Genomic DNA, 12,933 nt, shown 5'->3' with positions numbered 1-12,933 from the left:
TAGAGACGGGGTTTCACCATGTTGACCAGGATGGTCTCGATCTCTTGACCTCGTGATCCACCCGCCTCGGCCTCCCAAAGTGCTGGGATTACAGGCTTGAGCCACCGCGCCCGGCAATATTTACAATTTTTAAAACCCCCAAATCTGTGGCTTTGGAGACCACTTAACTGGAGTGTGGAGGTGAAGGCAGGGGTGCCTGGGACGGCGCCCTGGGGTCCCCGTTGCTGGGGCTCTGTGGTGCCACAGCATCAGGGAAGGTGTTTTAGGCAGGAGCCAGGAGTCACAGTGGGGTCGCTGAGCTCTGAAGCATCCTGTGCCTGGACACCAGGCCCTTCTGAAGCCTGCTATCTGTCCCCTGCCCTGTCTTCATCAGATGAGCTCCTTCAGGAGCAGCGTGCAGACATGGACCAGTTCACTGCCTCCATCTCGGAGACTCCTGTGGATGTCCGGGTGAGCTCTGAGGAGAGTGAGGAGATCCCGCCGTTCCACCCCTTCCACCCCTTCCCAGCCTTACCTGAGAATGAAGGTGTGTATGGGCGATGGTGCCACTTCTGGGCAGCAGGGGGAGGACAAAATGAGAGATTTTAAGTCAGTTTTCCCTAAAACCAGATTGAGTTGGGAGACTGTGTACCTGTGAGAGTCAAGGGAAGGAAGACTGGATTCACTCAGCACCTAGTGTGTGCAAGGATCCTGCTAGATGCCTTCAAATCATTGGCATCAATATCACCATTAAGTTAGGACTATTTCTCCCATTTCAAGATGGGTGACTTCAAACCCCCCTTCTTCCAACTTGGGCACTTCCTCACACATGGGAGGCACTTGGCAGTTGAAACAGCACCTTCCTGTTACACTGTTACCTTTGCCCAGCTGTCTTGGGAGGTAGATGCCAGAGAGGCTGAGGAGGTGACAGGGCTGGCACACGGTCACATCTCTGACATGAGGTGGGGATAAGAAACTGATCCTCTGGCTCCTAGGCAGGCCTTCTTTCCTCTATTCCTCTGCTGGTTCTCAGTGTCTAAGAGGATCTCTAAAAGCTGTGAGTCTGGTCCAGAAATAAACGAGTTGCTGAGACCAGTGCTCAGAGAGCAGCCCGTGTCATCAGTTCTGTTGGTTGCTGTTGCTGATGATGGGGTAATGGTAACAATGGCCCACAGCTATGGGGTCCATGTTATACGCCAGCTTTAGCTAAGCATCTCAGTGGGTACTCTCTATCCCCACAGTAACCCTCACAGGTGGGTACTCGAGTGTCCTCTTGTGGGCATTTTGAGTTTTAAAGAGGTTAAGTAACTTGCCCAGGGTCACATAGCTTGTAAGTGGAGAATCAGGAGTCAAACCCAAGCCAGTCTGGTCCTGCAGTCACTGTGGTACAGTCACAGACCTGACTGGATACAGCACTGGAACAGAGGCCTCAGGAAGGCATCAAATTGGGGGTGGAGGGTGGGGGTGCATCCAGCTTAGCCTTCAGACCGTAACGGAAATGCCTTCTAAACTAGTTATCGCAGAGCAGTTGGCTCTCCGGAAATAAAACAGGATCTGAGGAAGTGGCATATAGATGAGGAGGCATCACGCCATTCCCAAATCTCCATGGGTCTATTGGATGGCCATGCTTAGACAACTTCTTACGTGCTTTTTGGGAGTCGGGGCAGCTTAGATATACCTGAACCAGGACCTTAGCTCCCTGTCAGCAAACCGCAATCAACACTAACTTCAATTTTTGCTTTTTTCTAAGAAAAATAATTATGTGAGCTAAGCTAAATAGTGCAGGCATCTCCCAGAGTTTCCCTAAAAGGGCCCAAGACAGACTTACTACTTTTTTCTGTCTTATCAAGGATACTCTCCAGTGATTGGCTGTGGCTCGTGACCCTGTGGCTGGTTTGTTTATGGGATATTTCAGGCATGGTGTTTTTAAGAAGGAATACTTTTTGTTCACATTATAGAGAAACTCTAAGATAGAAATTTTAAAAGAAGCCATTTTCATTTTTAATCTCCTTTTGTGCTATTTTATTTTGTTTTTTATTGTTTTCCTTTCTGCTAGACACTCAGCCGGAGTTGTACCACCCAATGAAGAAAGGTTGGTTTGTCCAAGATGTTCCCTTTAAGACCTTCATTCCTCTCCACTCCCCAGTGTGTCCAAAGCTTCATGTTCTGTTTCATGCCATCACCTGGCTTTCCCCACCTCATTTCTTCCGACACAGCTGTGAGTGGAGTCAGAGCAACCCCATCTCCATGTTGCTAACAAGCTGTCCTGACTCCAGCACTCCGAGGCCAGTTTCCGTGGCGTTGGTTACCGTGTGGTCATGCTAAGCTTTCCCTCTGGAATGTCCAGATAGTGCACAGCAACCAAAATAGATTTCATGACCCTTTTAATCTGGGTAGATGTTTAGAAGTATATCCAACTTAGGATGGTTGTGAACTGCTGTATCTATATAAATATGCCTAATTTGCAGTCAGGTGGAGAGTCTTTCTCTTCTCCCTCTTTTTCTCTGCAATTCCCATTTACATCTTTTCTTTTTGGCTCTCCTTGCCTTGTCTGTGCCAGTTGTCTCATGTCCCCTGAGTTGTAGCATTCCTCAGAACATCAGACACCGGTGGATGAAACAAGTGGAGATAACCCAACTCACTGTACTGAGTCTCCAGTTTTCAAAAACAGTTACCGTTCTGTAAAGCACAATGTGGAATGCTTTGCATACTTGATCTTAGTCCACTGAACGTCCCTGTAGGATGAGTAGGGTTTGTAGCTCTGGTTTCTGCGATGACATGACTTGCTCTAAGAAGTGGAGGAACCAGCATTTGCACCCAGTTAAGTTCTCTGTCCTCCAGAGCCATGTGACTTTATTACCTAAGTTAGTGTCGCGGAGTCTCCCAGGTGAGTGGGCGGCCCAGTCATTGTGAATCATTTCAACATTTCACGTTCATCATGTGTTATATGAGCTCGCCCTTGGCTTTGGGAGACTTCTTATGGGTGGGCCAAATGGTGATGACTGGCTAAGAAGTTGGTGTTCAGGTTGTTCTCTGAACACAAAGTGTGATTTGAATGAAAATCACTTACGTGTAGACGCTTTGTTTTGTTCTACTTGGATATGCCTATGCTTGGGGATGACTGCCGACATTCCTTTCAACAGCACAACTGAAATGTTTATTGAGAAAGATGAGTTTTCTAGAAGCTTAACTGGGTTTTGCCTTCATATTTAACTGTTATGAGTTGGGGACAATTTAAACATTAACTTCGGTGTCTTGAAGTCACTTATGTTTTTTTTTTTTAAAGAAACATGGGGGCTGTACCACCTAGAAAGTATTATAACAGTCTGGACCAGCGGTAGGTCTTTTTTTTTTTTTTTTTGGAGACAGGGTCTTTCTATCACCCATACTGGAGTGCAGTGGTGCGATCTTGGCTCACTCCAACCTCCGCCTCTTCCTACGTGCGTGTGTGCGCGCGTGCGTGTGTGTGAGTGGTTTTTAGTAGAGACGAAGTTTCGCCATGTTGCCCAGGCTGGTCTTGAACTCCTGAACTCCTGGACTCAAGCGATCCTCCTGCCTCGGCCTCCCAAAATGCTGGAAGTGGGCCATCGTGTCTGGCGACAGTAGGCCTTTGGTTGGCTCAGTGCCACATTAATTTTTGAATAAGTTCTCTGCCCTTGTGACCTTTAAAATTCTGAGAGAAAGATACGGAAGGAGCTTTAATTAATTGGGCTTGGTCATAAGCATCCTTGCTGAGGCAGCACCCTTTCAGATCTCTCTTTCTCAAATAGTTGGAGTGCAGTATTGCTATTTCATGGGCATTTTGAGACAAAAGCTATCTCTGATTTGACTAGAATCAAGTCGTGCAAGTCCTTAACGTTGGTGCTTTAGAAAAATTGCATCATTTCTGACTACATTGCATTAGCTAGCCTGCAACTTCAGCAGCTGTGGAAGCTGTTACTAATTGCTGTGTGTTAAGAACAAGTCTAGTTGTGAGGCAGAAAGCTCTGCTGTGGCTGCGCCTGTGCCATTGCCTGCCTTTGACCAGCCCAGGGACAGCACGCAGTGCTTTGCATGTCCTCATGTTGAAATCTCACTTGCAGGTAGTTACCTTAGAATGCCAAGTATGCTGTCAGGCTGATCTAGTTATAAAAGGCTCAAATCACAGACATTTATATTGAACTATATTTGTTATTATTAATAAGGAATTCTTATAATAGCCAGAAATCACATGCTTTGGAACTAAAAATAGAGGACTGCTTCTCATGTTCCCTCCCTGGGTCTGTGCTGCATCGTCATGCTGCATATTTGGATACTATCATTTGGAGTGCCACACACGGGTGACGTTGCTCAGGCGATGTCTGACTTTGGCAAGAAGAGAGTTGCTATTCTTGCTGCTCCGTTTAGAGAAAGGCGCTTTCCATGCTGATATTAGAATTCTGCTTGTCCGTGGAATGCTTCCTTCCTGTTTATCTTCTAATAGCCACTTCAGATATGAGCATCTAGGATCTCGGCACCGAGAGGGATTCAGCATGGTGGAAGGTGCAGGAAGAAATCCGTAATTACAAACTGTGGTTGTAAATGCTGTCACCTGGGAATCCCCCCAGGACCAACTAAAACTCAAAGGAAAAATAAGAGTTTAGGTTGGGGAGGGTATTTGAGGCAGAATGATTTCCCTGTGGGCTGACCTGTGTCCAAGGTAGTTTCCCATGCTAGGATGCCCCTGGGCTCTGCTTCTGTGTATCTTAAAATAAACATTCTCTCTGAAGGCTTGCATTTCATTTTGCCAAGTTGGAGACAAGTAAGCACTCCCCCCTCCATTATACCCATTGGTCCTCTGCAAATGCCTGTCTCATTCATCTTTAGAGAGCACAGGGCACCCTCAGACATGTGAACGCAGTGGCAGATGAGTCGCAGGGGGGAGGTGCGTGGTGAGGGGCTCACTGGCCCTCAGGAGAGACTTTGCTGCGTCTGTGCACTGGGTTTGAGATGGGCCGTCCTTTGGAACTCAACCGTGATCTCTTTCCACACAGGATCTGGAGTGGGAGAGCAGGACGGGGGACTGATCGGTGCCGAAGAGAAAGTGATTAACAGTAAGAATAAAGTGGATGAAAACATGGTGAGCCTGTTCTTTCTTGTGCCCAACACGTTTTACTTTTGAGACTCATTACAGTGAGTGACCTGTTGTCAGGTGCTTCCAGAGCACGTCTCTGTGTTCGTTTTCCACACAATAGAAGGCTGGGGGGCTCCAGCAGCTCCCACAGACTGGCCGTGGTGTTTAGCATCTAGGTATGAAAAGGATTAAAGAGCCCTTTTCAGCAGTAGCTGATCTCTTGCTGTAGAGTAGGAAAGTATCTTTACAACTAAAGATATGAATAACCTGTTAGAGGCCACTTTCAAATGAGTAGAGAGCTAATAACTTGAAAGTGGAAAAGTTGAGTTTGGTTCTTATACTGCCTTAGGTTTATACCCCCTTTTATTAATCTAGTATTTTCTGTCACTTTATAGTTCTGGATTGTCCTCAACTGAGTTTGATATTTAAATGTGGCTTTTTGGTAATCTCTTCTGAAATATGTCTCTACAATGGTTACTTGAAGGAAATGCATGCAGGTGAAAACCCTTGTAGGACCAGCTGCCGTAATATAGTCTTCCCTCCATACCTGCCCCTTCATTAGGGGTCCAGGGAGGGCTGCGACAGAACTGGTTGTTTAGTGGGGGATCCCACAGGTACCTTCCATCAAAGCAGCAAGTAGCAGGGGAAGGAGGCAGTGATACCAAACTCCCCATCTACCCATGTTTCAGGTCATTGATGAGACTCTGGACGTTAAAGAAATGATTTTCAATGCCGAGAGAGTTGGAGGCCTTGAGGAAGAGCGGGTACGTGTTTAGCTCCAGAACTCCAGAACCTAAGGTTTTATGTCAATCTTAGATATTTCTTCTTTGGACCTTCTCAGTTCAAGTAGAAAGCGGGAGAGATACCTGGTGTGTTAATAAGGGTCCCTCATCCCCAGCTTCCCAAACTTTTGGATAAGAAAGCTAAAATTAAAATCTCCATGGAGATTGGGAAGAGTGGGCATTCTCCACATATAGGTGGTTCCCTGCAAAGCAGAATCTTGGTGCTACTCGGAATTTTAGGGGCTCAGCCTGCAAGGAGCATGGCCCTCGGTGAGTTACTTGTCTCACGGCTGCCAGATGGTCACTGGGACTTTGTTCCACATCTGCTTTGTTATATAGGAATCCGTGGGCCCACTGCGGGAGGACTTCAGTCTGAGCAGCACTGCCCTCATTGGCCTGCTGGTCATTGCAGTGGCCATTGCCACAGTCATTGTCATCAGCCTGGTGATGCTGAGGAAGAGGCAGTATGGCACCATCAGCCATGGGATTGTGGAGGTGAGCTGGGCTGCACTGTGGGCTGCGTGGGGGTGGGAACCTGTGGAATTCAGGCATCTTCACTCCTCAGGTACTTACTGGACATGCCGCTGTCATCGGTTCAGTCACTCACTGGATTCCTAGGTCATGTTTTTGGAAATCAGCTCCTGCCACAAGGGGCTGTTGCCAACTTTCAGCATTAGTTGGGGCTTTCGCTGTGAGTGTCAGAAAGTCATGTGAAGATTTTATGCTACAGAGGGTGCTACTCTTTTCTCAGATTATTTCCTTAGTGTTCCTTTTTTCAGGTATGTTCTTTTTTAATGAGGGGAAGAAGTAACAGGAAATTTAGAAAGAACTGAAGAAGACTGTTTCTGTTCTATCTTCTGCTAACTGAACTTCTTTTGCCACTCATTCCTGATCCCCAAATATAAATACAATAAAGACTTTAATGAGCCCTGGGAAATTAGTGCAGATGCTGGTCTTAGTTTTTTGTGTGGTTTTTTGAGACAGTCTTGCTCTGTCACCCAGGCTGGAATGCAGTGGTGTGATCTCAGAGCACTGCAACCTCTGCCTCCTGGGTTTAAGCGATTCTTGTGCCTCTCAGCCTTCCGACTAGCAGGGACTACAGGCATGTGCCACCACACCCAGCTAGCTTTTGTATTTTTAGTAGAGGTGGGATTTTCCCATATTGACCAGGCTGGTCTCAAACTCCTGACCTCAAGTGAGATCCACCCGTCCTCGGCCTCCCAAAGTGCTGGGATTACAGGTGTGAGCCATTGCACCTGGCCAGTTACTTGGTTTTATCTCCGGCTGGAGACTGGCCTAGCGGTAGAATTTCAGAGCTGGAAAAGACCGGACATCCCCTGGTCCCACTGTCTCCTTGCTAGCCTACTGCTGAGTGACCTGCCTTGGCTGGCCCAGGTAGTAAGCAGTGGCGCGGAGCCTTGCATGTCACCATGGTGCTAGGAAGCCCAGTTGACTGTCATCCTCCATGTGGGCTAAGCTTCAGGGCTTTAGTTCCGAAAGCATTGTGTCTTTGATCCCCTTATTTTCTTTTCCTGTGTTTCACCACCGGTTCTCATTCGGTCTGTCTGATGGGAACGGGCTGCTGGCTGCATTTGGTCCTCAGGGAATTGTGCAGCAAATGGCTCGGGTCTCCCAGCACCCTGTGCAGGTCTCTTCCCAGACACCACAGTGACCCTCAGGTTTTGTTCTTCCAGGTTGATCCAATGCTCACCCCAGAAGAGCGTCACCTGAACAAGATGCAGAACCATGGCTATGAGAACCCCACCTACAAATACCTGGAGCAGATGCAGATTTAGGTGGCAGGGAGCACGGCAGTCCTGGCAGAGTGGTGCAGGAGGGCCGGAAGATCCCACAATTCCGATCGAATGCCGACCAGCAGCTGCTGCCAGGGGCTGCATCTGACATCCTGACCTCCTCGACTGTAGGACTATATAAAGTACTACTGTAGAGCTGCAATTTCCATTCTTTTAAATGGGTGAAAAATGTTAATATAACAATATATGATATATAAACCTTAAATGAAAAAAATGATCTATTGCAGATATTTGATGTAGTTTTCTTTTTTAAATTAATCAGAAATCTCACTTCCATTTTATTGTCTGACACATGCTCTCAATGTATAATAAATGGGAAATGTTGATTTTCAATAATAGACTTATATGCAGGCTGTTGTTCCAGTTATGTTGTGTAAGTCAACTCTTAAGGCTCATTCCTTGTCCTGGCTTTTATTTAAAGAAAAAAAAGAAGGCAGTATTCCCTTTTTAAGCGAGCTTTCAGGAAGTTGCTGAGAAATGAGGTGGAATAGGGAACGACAGTAAGCACAGAAGCATGTGACAATACCCTCACAAAATGATGCTAAAGGACCAGTTTCTTGAAGTCCAGTGTTCCCACGGCTGGATACCTTTGTGTCCCCATACAAGTCCCGTCACCAAGGACGTTAAAGGCATGTCATTCCAGTGTCTTCTAGAGAGCTTAGTGTATACAGATGAGGGTGTCTGCTGCTGCTTTCCTTCCGAATCCAGTGCTTCCTCAGAGATTAGCCTGTAGTTTGTATTTGACATTCTTCACTGTCTGTTGTTTACCTGCCATAGCTTTTTACTCTTCACTTCCCCTTCCAACTATGTCCAGGTGTGCAGGCTCCTCCTCTCTGGACCTTTCTCTCCAAAGGCACTTACCCTTGGCCTCCGCTTTGTCCCCTCACCTCCACCCCCTCCTGTCACCAGCCTTGTGACGTTCACTCAGAGACCACACCAAGGAGGCGGCTGATGGCCCAGGAGAGAACACGGGGAGGTTTGTTTGTGTGAAAGGTGAATAGTCCAGGCTGTCCCTGAAACTGGGTCTGTGAACACTGCGGAAAGCTTTGAACAATTGTGTTTTCTTCACATGAGTCTTTGTAATGCTTGTACAGTTGATGTTGATGCTCACAGCTTCTGCTTTTTCTTTCTTGTTATTTTAAATCTGAAGGTTCTGGTAACCTGTGGTGTATTTTTTTTTATTTTTATTTTCCTGTGACTTTTTTTTTTCTTTTTTCTCCCCTTTGACCCTATTCATGTCTCTACCCACTATGCACAGATTAAACTTCACCTACAAACTCCTTAATATGATCTGTGGAGAATGTACAGAGTTTAAACACATCAATAAATACTTTAACTTCCACTGAGACTGCTTGTTTCATTGACCGCGAGATTCATCTGTGTGATGGTTCTGCCCCCTGCCTCCAGGAGTGTGATACCTTCCTTCCACAAAAGAACCCAGCTGCGCCTCAGAGGCAGAAATACATCTACTCAGGGCTTGACTCTAGGCCTCCGATTCCATTTGGCATTTAGAAAACAAAGTAAGAGGGAATGTCTGTGTAGAACATTTGTCTGGCAAAATTTAGGCTACTGATATTTATTAATATGAGACTTTTTTTTTTTTTTTTTTTTTTTTTTTTTTTTTTTTTTTTTTCCCAGGTTGGTGTGTAGTTGCATAATTTTAGCTCACTGCCATCTCTGCCTCCCGAGTTCAAGTGTTTCTTCTGCCTCAGCCTCCCGAGTAGCTGGGACTGCAGGCACATGCCACTATGCCCAGCTAATTTTTGTATTTTTAGTAGAGGTGGGGTTTCACCATATTGGCCAGGATGGTCTGGATCTTTTGACCTCGTGATCCGCTTGCCTTGGCCTCCCAAAGTGCTGGGATTACAGGTGTGAGCCACCATACCCGGCCTAATACGAGATTTCTTAATGCTAATGGAAACAATGCTAGGGCTTTTGGCTGAATTTTCAGAGAAATGTTTACAGCTTCCGTTTGCTTAAATAATCTGCCACTGGGGGGCCCGTTCTCTCATTGATGGGGGTGGTTGGTTTGTTGCCTTGACAACTTAGAGGGCTTTCTGCCTGGGGTCAGTTTTGTCCACTGAGCTGATATTTTTAATGCCCGACTGCGAGAAAGAGGGTCAATTTAGGGGTAAATCTCAGTCCCTACCCTGGTTTAATGCCAGTTTAAATATATGGAGTAGTTATCAAGGTAATGTGTATACGTGTGTGTACCCATGCGACGAATCTTCTTGAGGTACTGGAGCGTTTTATGAACAAGGAAGCATCTTGTGAGCCAGGTGAACAGGCTGGTTCTTTGTAACGATCGCCACTTCCCCATCAGCCTCTCCCTCCTGCCTGCATTGGCCACTGAAGTTGCTGCCAGGAAAGCCCTGAAGAAGAGGGAACTTTTTTGTTTTTCAAAACCAGTTTCTGCCAGAGGGTTCTGAAGAGTATTGTCACCCGACCCTCTGCGGTATCAGCTGGAAACTGATCTCAGGGTCATTCTAATTTCAAAGCTAACAGACCAGCTTCATTGCCTGCCATGTACTAGCTTCCTCCAAGGCAGTGCCGCATTTTGTCAGAGTGACAGAGTCTCACTCTGTTGCCCAGGCTGGAGTGCAGGGGCGTGATCTCGGCTGATTACAAACTCTGCCTCCCAGGTTCAAGCAATTTTGTCTCGGCCTCTCACTAGCTGGGACTACAGGCATGCGCCACCATGCCTGGCTAATTTTTGTATTTTTAGTAGAGACAGAGTTTCACTATGTTGGCCAGGCTGGTCTTGAACTCCTGACCTCATGATCCACTCACCTCGGCCTCCCAAAGTGCTGGGATTACAGGTGTGAGCCACCGCGCCCAGCTGCATTTAGTCTTAACCTTTTGAGGCATTCCCCTCTTCCAGAAAGAATGCTGAGGTCTTCCATGGATCATTAAGGGATGGAGCAGAGATGCAAACCCAGTTTGGTGGGAGTTCTTCCTTTACTCGGTGTACATCAGTCATGGAAGACGGGCGGGGTGGGGAGTGGGGGCAGCCTGGCAGCCAGTACCCGTCCAGCTGCTCAGGCCTCGTGTCTCTTACCCATCACTCACATTCCTGTTGATGATGACTTAGGAGTTTTGGGCTGGTGAAAGTGCAGTAGTTTCTATACACATTCATTACCCAAATGGAGTCACTGCAGAGAGAGTCGGGGTTAGCTGAGAACTGGGGAGGCCTGAGAGATGACGTGGAAATGTACGAGAGGTAGGGCTGCCAGGCAGCCTCACCCTAGGCTGGCTCCATTCTGCTCCCTGGTGGCTTAGCCACCTTCCGGGAACTGAGAAGCCCATCTCCTGGTTTCTGCCTTGGTGACTAAGCCTTGACCTCTGGGGAATGTGGCCCTGCCCACCTTGCCGCCAGCCTCAGGTGCAGACAGCCAACAGGTGCAACAGGTGTGAAAGTCCTCCTACCTGCCTGTCTGCTTTCAATTGCAAATCAGATCCCAGCAGCTGAAGTCTGAGCCAGGCCATCAGATGCCCTGATCTCTGGTTTCAGTTGTGACAACTGATAAAGCTCTTACTTCAGGAGGCGCAGATGAGGAAGTAATGAGTTCCTAAGTTCTGGAGAGGCCCAAGGGTCCACTCTCATAGGAGCAGGCAAAAAAATATTTTAAAAAGGAACATTCTGTCTTGCAGTACTTTCGAAGTCACGGACATAGAATGGATAGAGGGAACGGGAAGGCACCTTGTGACTGCTGATTATTGCCTAGCTGAAACATGGCCACAGGGTCACACGCTGTTAGGGGCAGATGCAAAGGCCGTGGTTATGTACAAAGGACTCTCTTCTTGGACAAAGGGTAAAGTAGTCCTTATAAGACAAGGAGACAGGTGTCAGCTGGTATCTTGCCTGTTACCGCCTGTGAGGTAAGGGGAAGTCGCGTCTGTTCTGCCCTCTGTGGGTACTTACTTTTCACAGGCAGTAAGGATCGCAGACTTAGTGCATTTCCACTGTGGAGCGCCCAGATACCCAGAGACTGGGACAGGAGACATGAATTGTTTTTTTCCCTAGAATTCTTGAAATGGATAGGGCATGGCATTCTTGAGGAATCTGCCAGAGATCTGTGGCCAAGATACAAGATAACCCGGATCTGATTGATTTTTTTTTTTTTTTTTGGTGTGTGGTTGAGGCTTGACCTGATCAGGTAGGCTTAAGGCAGGGGCCATGCTGCAGGAGCAGCAGGGCCTGTAAACCAGTCAATGTTGTTCTTTCACGCAGCGCTGGGACAGCTCGGGGCTGAGCTCCACAGGCGAGGGGCCTGCCTCGAAGCAGACACAACTAACAGGAAGGAAGGTGAGGCTGGCTTTAGTGCAGGGAAGGGTAATGTTGGGAGGGGGACACTCATGAAGGAAAGTACGTAGCTGAGGCTTTAAATGGCCTGCATGGGACGGGTTTAGGGGAAGTAAAGAGGGCCAATAAAGTCTTGGGGGTAAAGAAGGGAATAAACAGGAGAAAGGAACAAGGAGGCAGGTGCCGGCGTGCAGAATCCACCTGCTCACCACAGCCTGGGCTGAGTACGGACTCCTCACTCCCGCCTCTTGGCCTTCAAGGCACTGCTTGTTGTCCCAGACAACCACCCTTGTGTCCAGAGGTCTTGGGAGGAAGTGGCTGGACTGCATGTAGGCAGACATCTTCTCCAAGCCCTCAAATCAAATTGGGAGATGAAGTCCTTTGGGTTTGGGAAGGTGTCCAAGCACTTGGGCGCAAATATACCGCAGAGGTCAAGAACATCATAGGCAAGGAAATCTACAAAGGTGATCTTGTCTCCAACAAACCACGGCCCCTTCCCCAGGCACTGTGAGAAGTGCTGCATCATTGTAGGAAGTCCCTCCAAGTATTCTGGCTTCTGTTTCTCAGGTCAGGGCCGTAGCAGACTCTGGCCAGCTGACTGGAGATGTCCACAGCCTGGTTCTCCAAAATGTCCACTCGAATCTTCTCCTCTTCTGTCTCCCCACCGTCCCCCATTGTGTACTTAAGTCTGTGTATTCCAGGAGCCAGCGGATGGTGTGGGCCAGCCCACGGATGTCCCAATGTCCCAGGATCATGGACTTAGTGCTGGTTGGTGTGGATTCGGCAGACAGGCCTCAGCTGGGCTGAACTGCTACCTCCTCTGGGGATTCCTGTGTATTTGTTTTGTTTTGTTTTGTTTTTTGAGACTGAATCTTGCTCTGTTGCCCAGGCTGGAGTGCAGTGATGGCCCACTGCAACCTCAGCCTCCCGGGTTCAAGCGATTCTTTTTTTTTTTTTTGAGAC

The 12,933-nt window shown here is 47.7% G+C and overlaps 1 protein-coding gene and 1 pseudogene across 4 annotated transcripts in view; one reads left to right on the top strand and one right to left on the bottom strand.

Moving 5' to 3' along the window:
- APLP2 (amyloid beta precursor like protein 2) overlaps window positions 1–9,010 on the top strand; it is a 69,944-nt gene extending 60,934 nt beyond the window's left edge. The window contains exons 13-18 of one of the 4 annotated variants that reach the window (XM_017523991.2): window positions 374–526; window positions 2,036–2,071; window positions 4,992–5,077; window positions 5,761–5,835; window positions 6,193–6,348; window positions 7,548–9,010. In XM_017523991.2, coding sequence (XP_017379480.1) covers window positions 374–526; window positions 2,036–2,071; window positions 4,992–5,077; window positions 5,761–5,835; window positions 6,193–6,348; window positions 7,548–7,649 — 608 coding nt within the window. In that variant the 3' untranslated portion in view covers window positions 7,650–9,010. The remainder of the gene's footprint in view (window positions 1–373; window positions 527–2,035; window positions 2,072–4,991; window positions 5,078–5,760; window positions 5,836–6,192; window positions 6,349–7,547) is intronic. The other 3 variants (XM_017524138.2, XM_017524067.2, XM_017524185.2) reach the window with 3 other exon arrangements.
- A 2,866-nt stretch (window positions 9,011–11,876) lies between these two features.
- LOC119470383 lies at window positions 11,877–12,725 on the bottom strand (annotated as a pseudogene).
- Window positions 12,726–12,933: the final 208 nt, after the last annotated feature.

Source organism: Cebus imitator, unplaced genomic scaffold (assembly GCF_001604975.1).
Source record: "Cebus imitator isolate Cc_AM_T3 unplaced genomic scaffold, Cebus_imitator-1.0 Scaffold0, whole genome shotgun sequence".
In the NCBI taxonomy this organism is placed as follows: domain Eukaryota; kingdom Metazoa; phylum Chordata; class Mammalia; order Primates; family Cebidae; genus Cebus; species Cebus imitator.
Note: the sequence above shows the minus strand (reverse complement) of the source record. Positions and strands in the feature narration are given on the sequence as shown.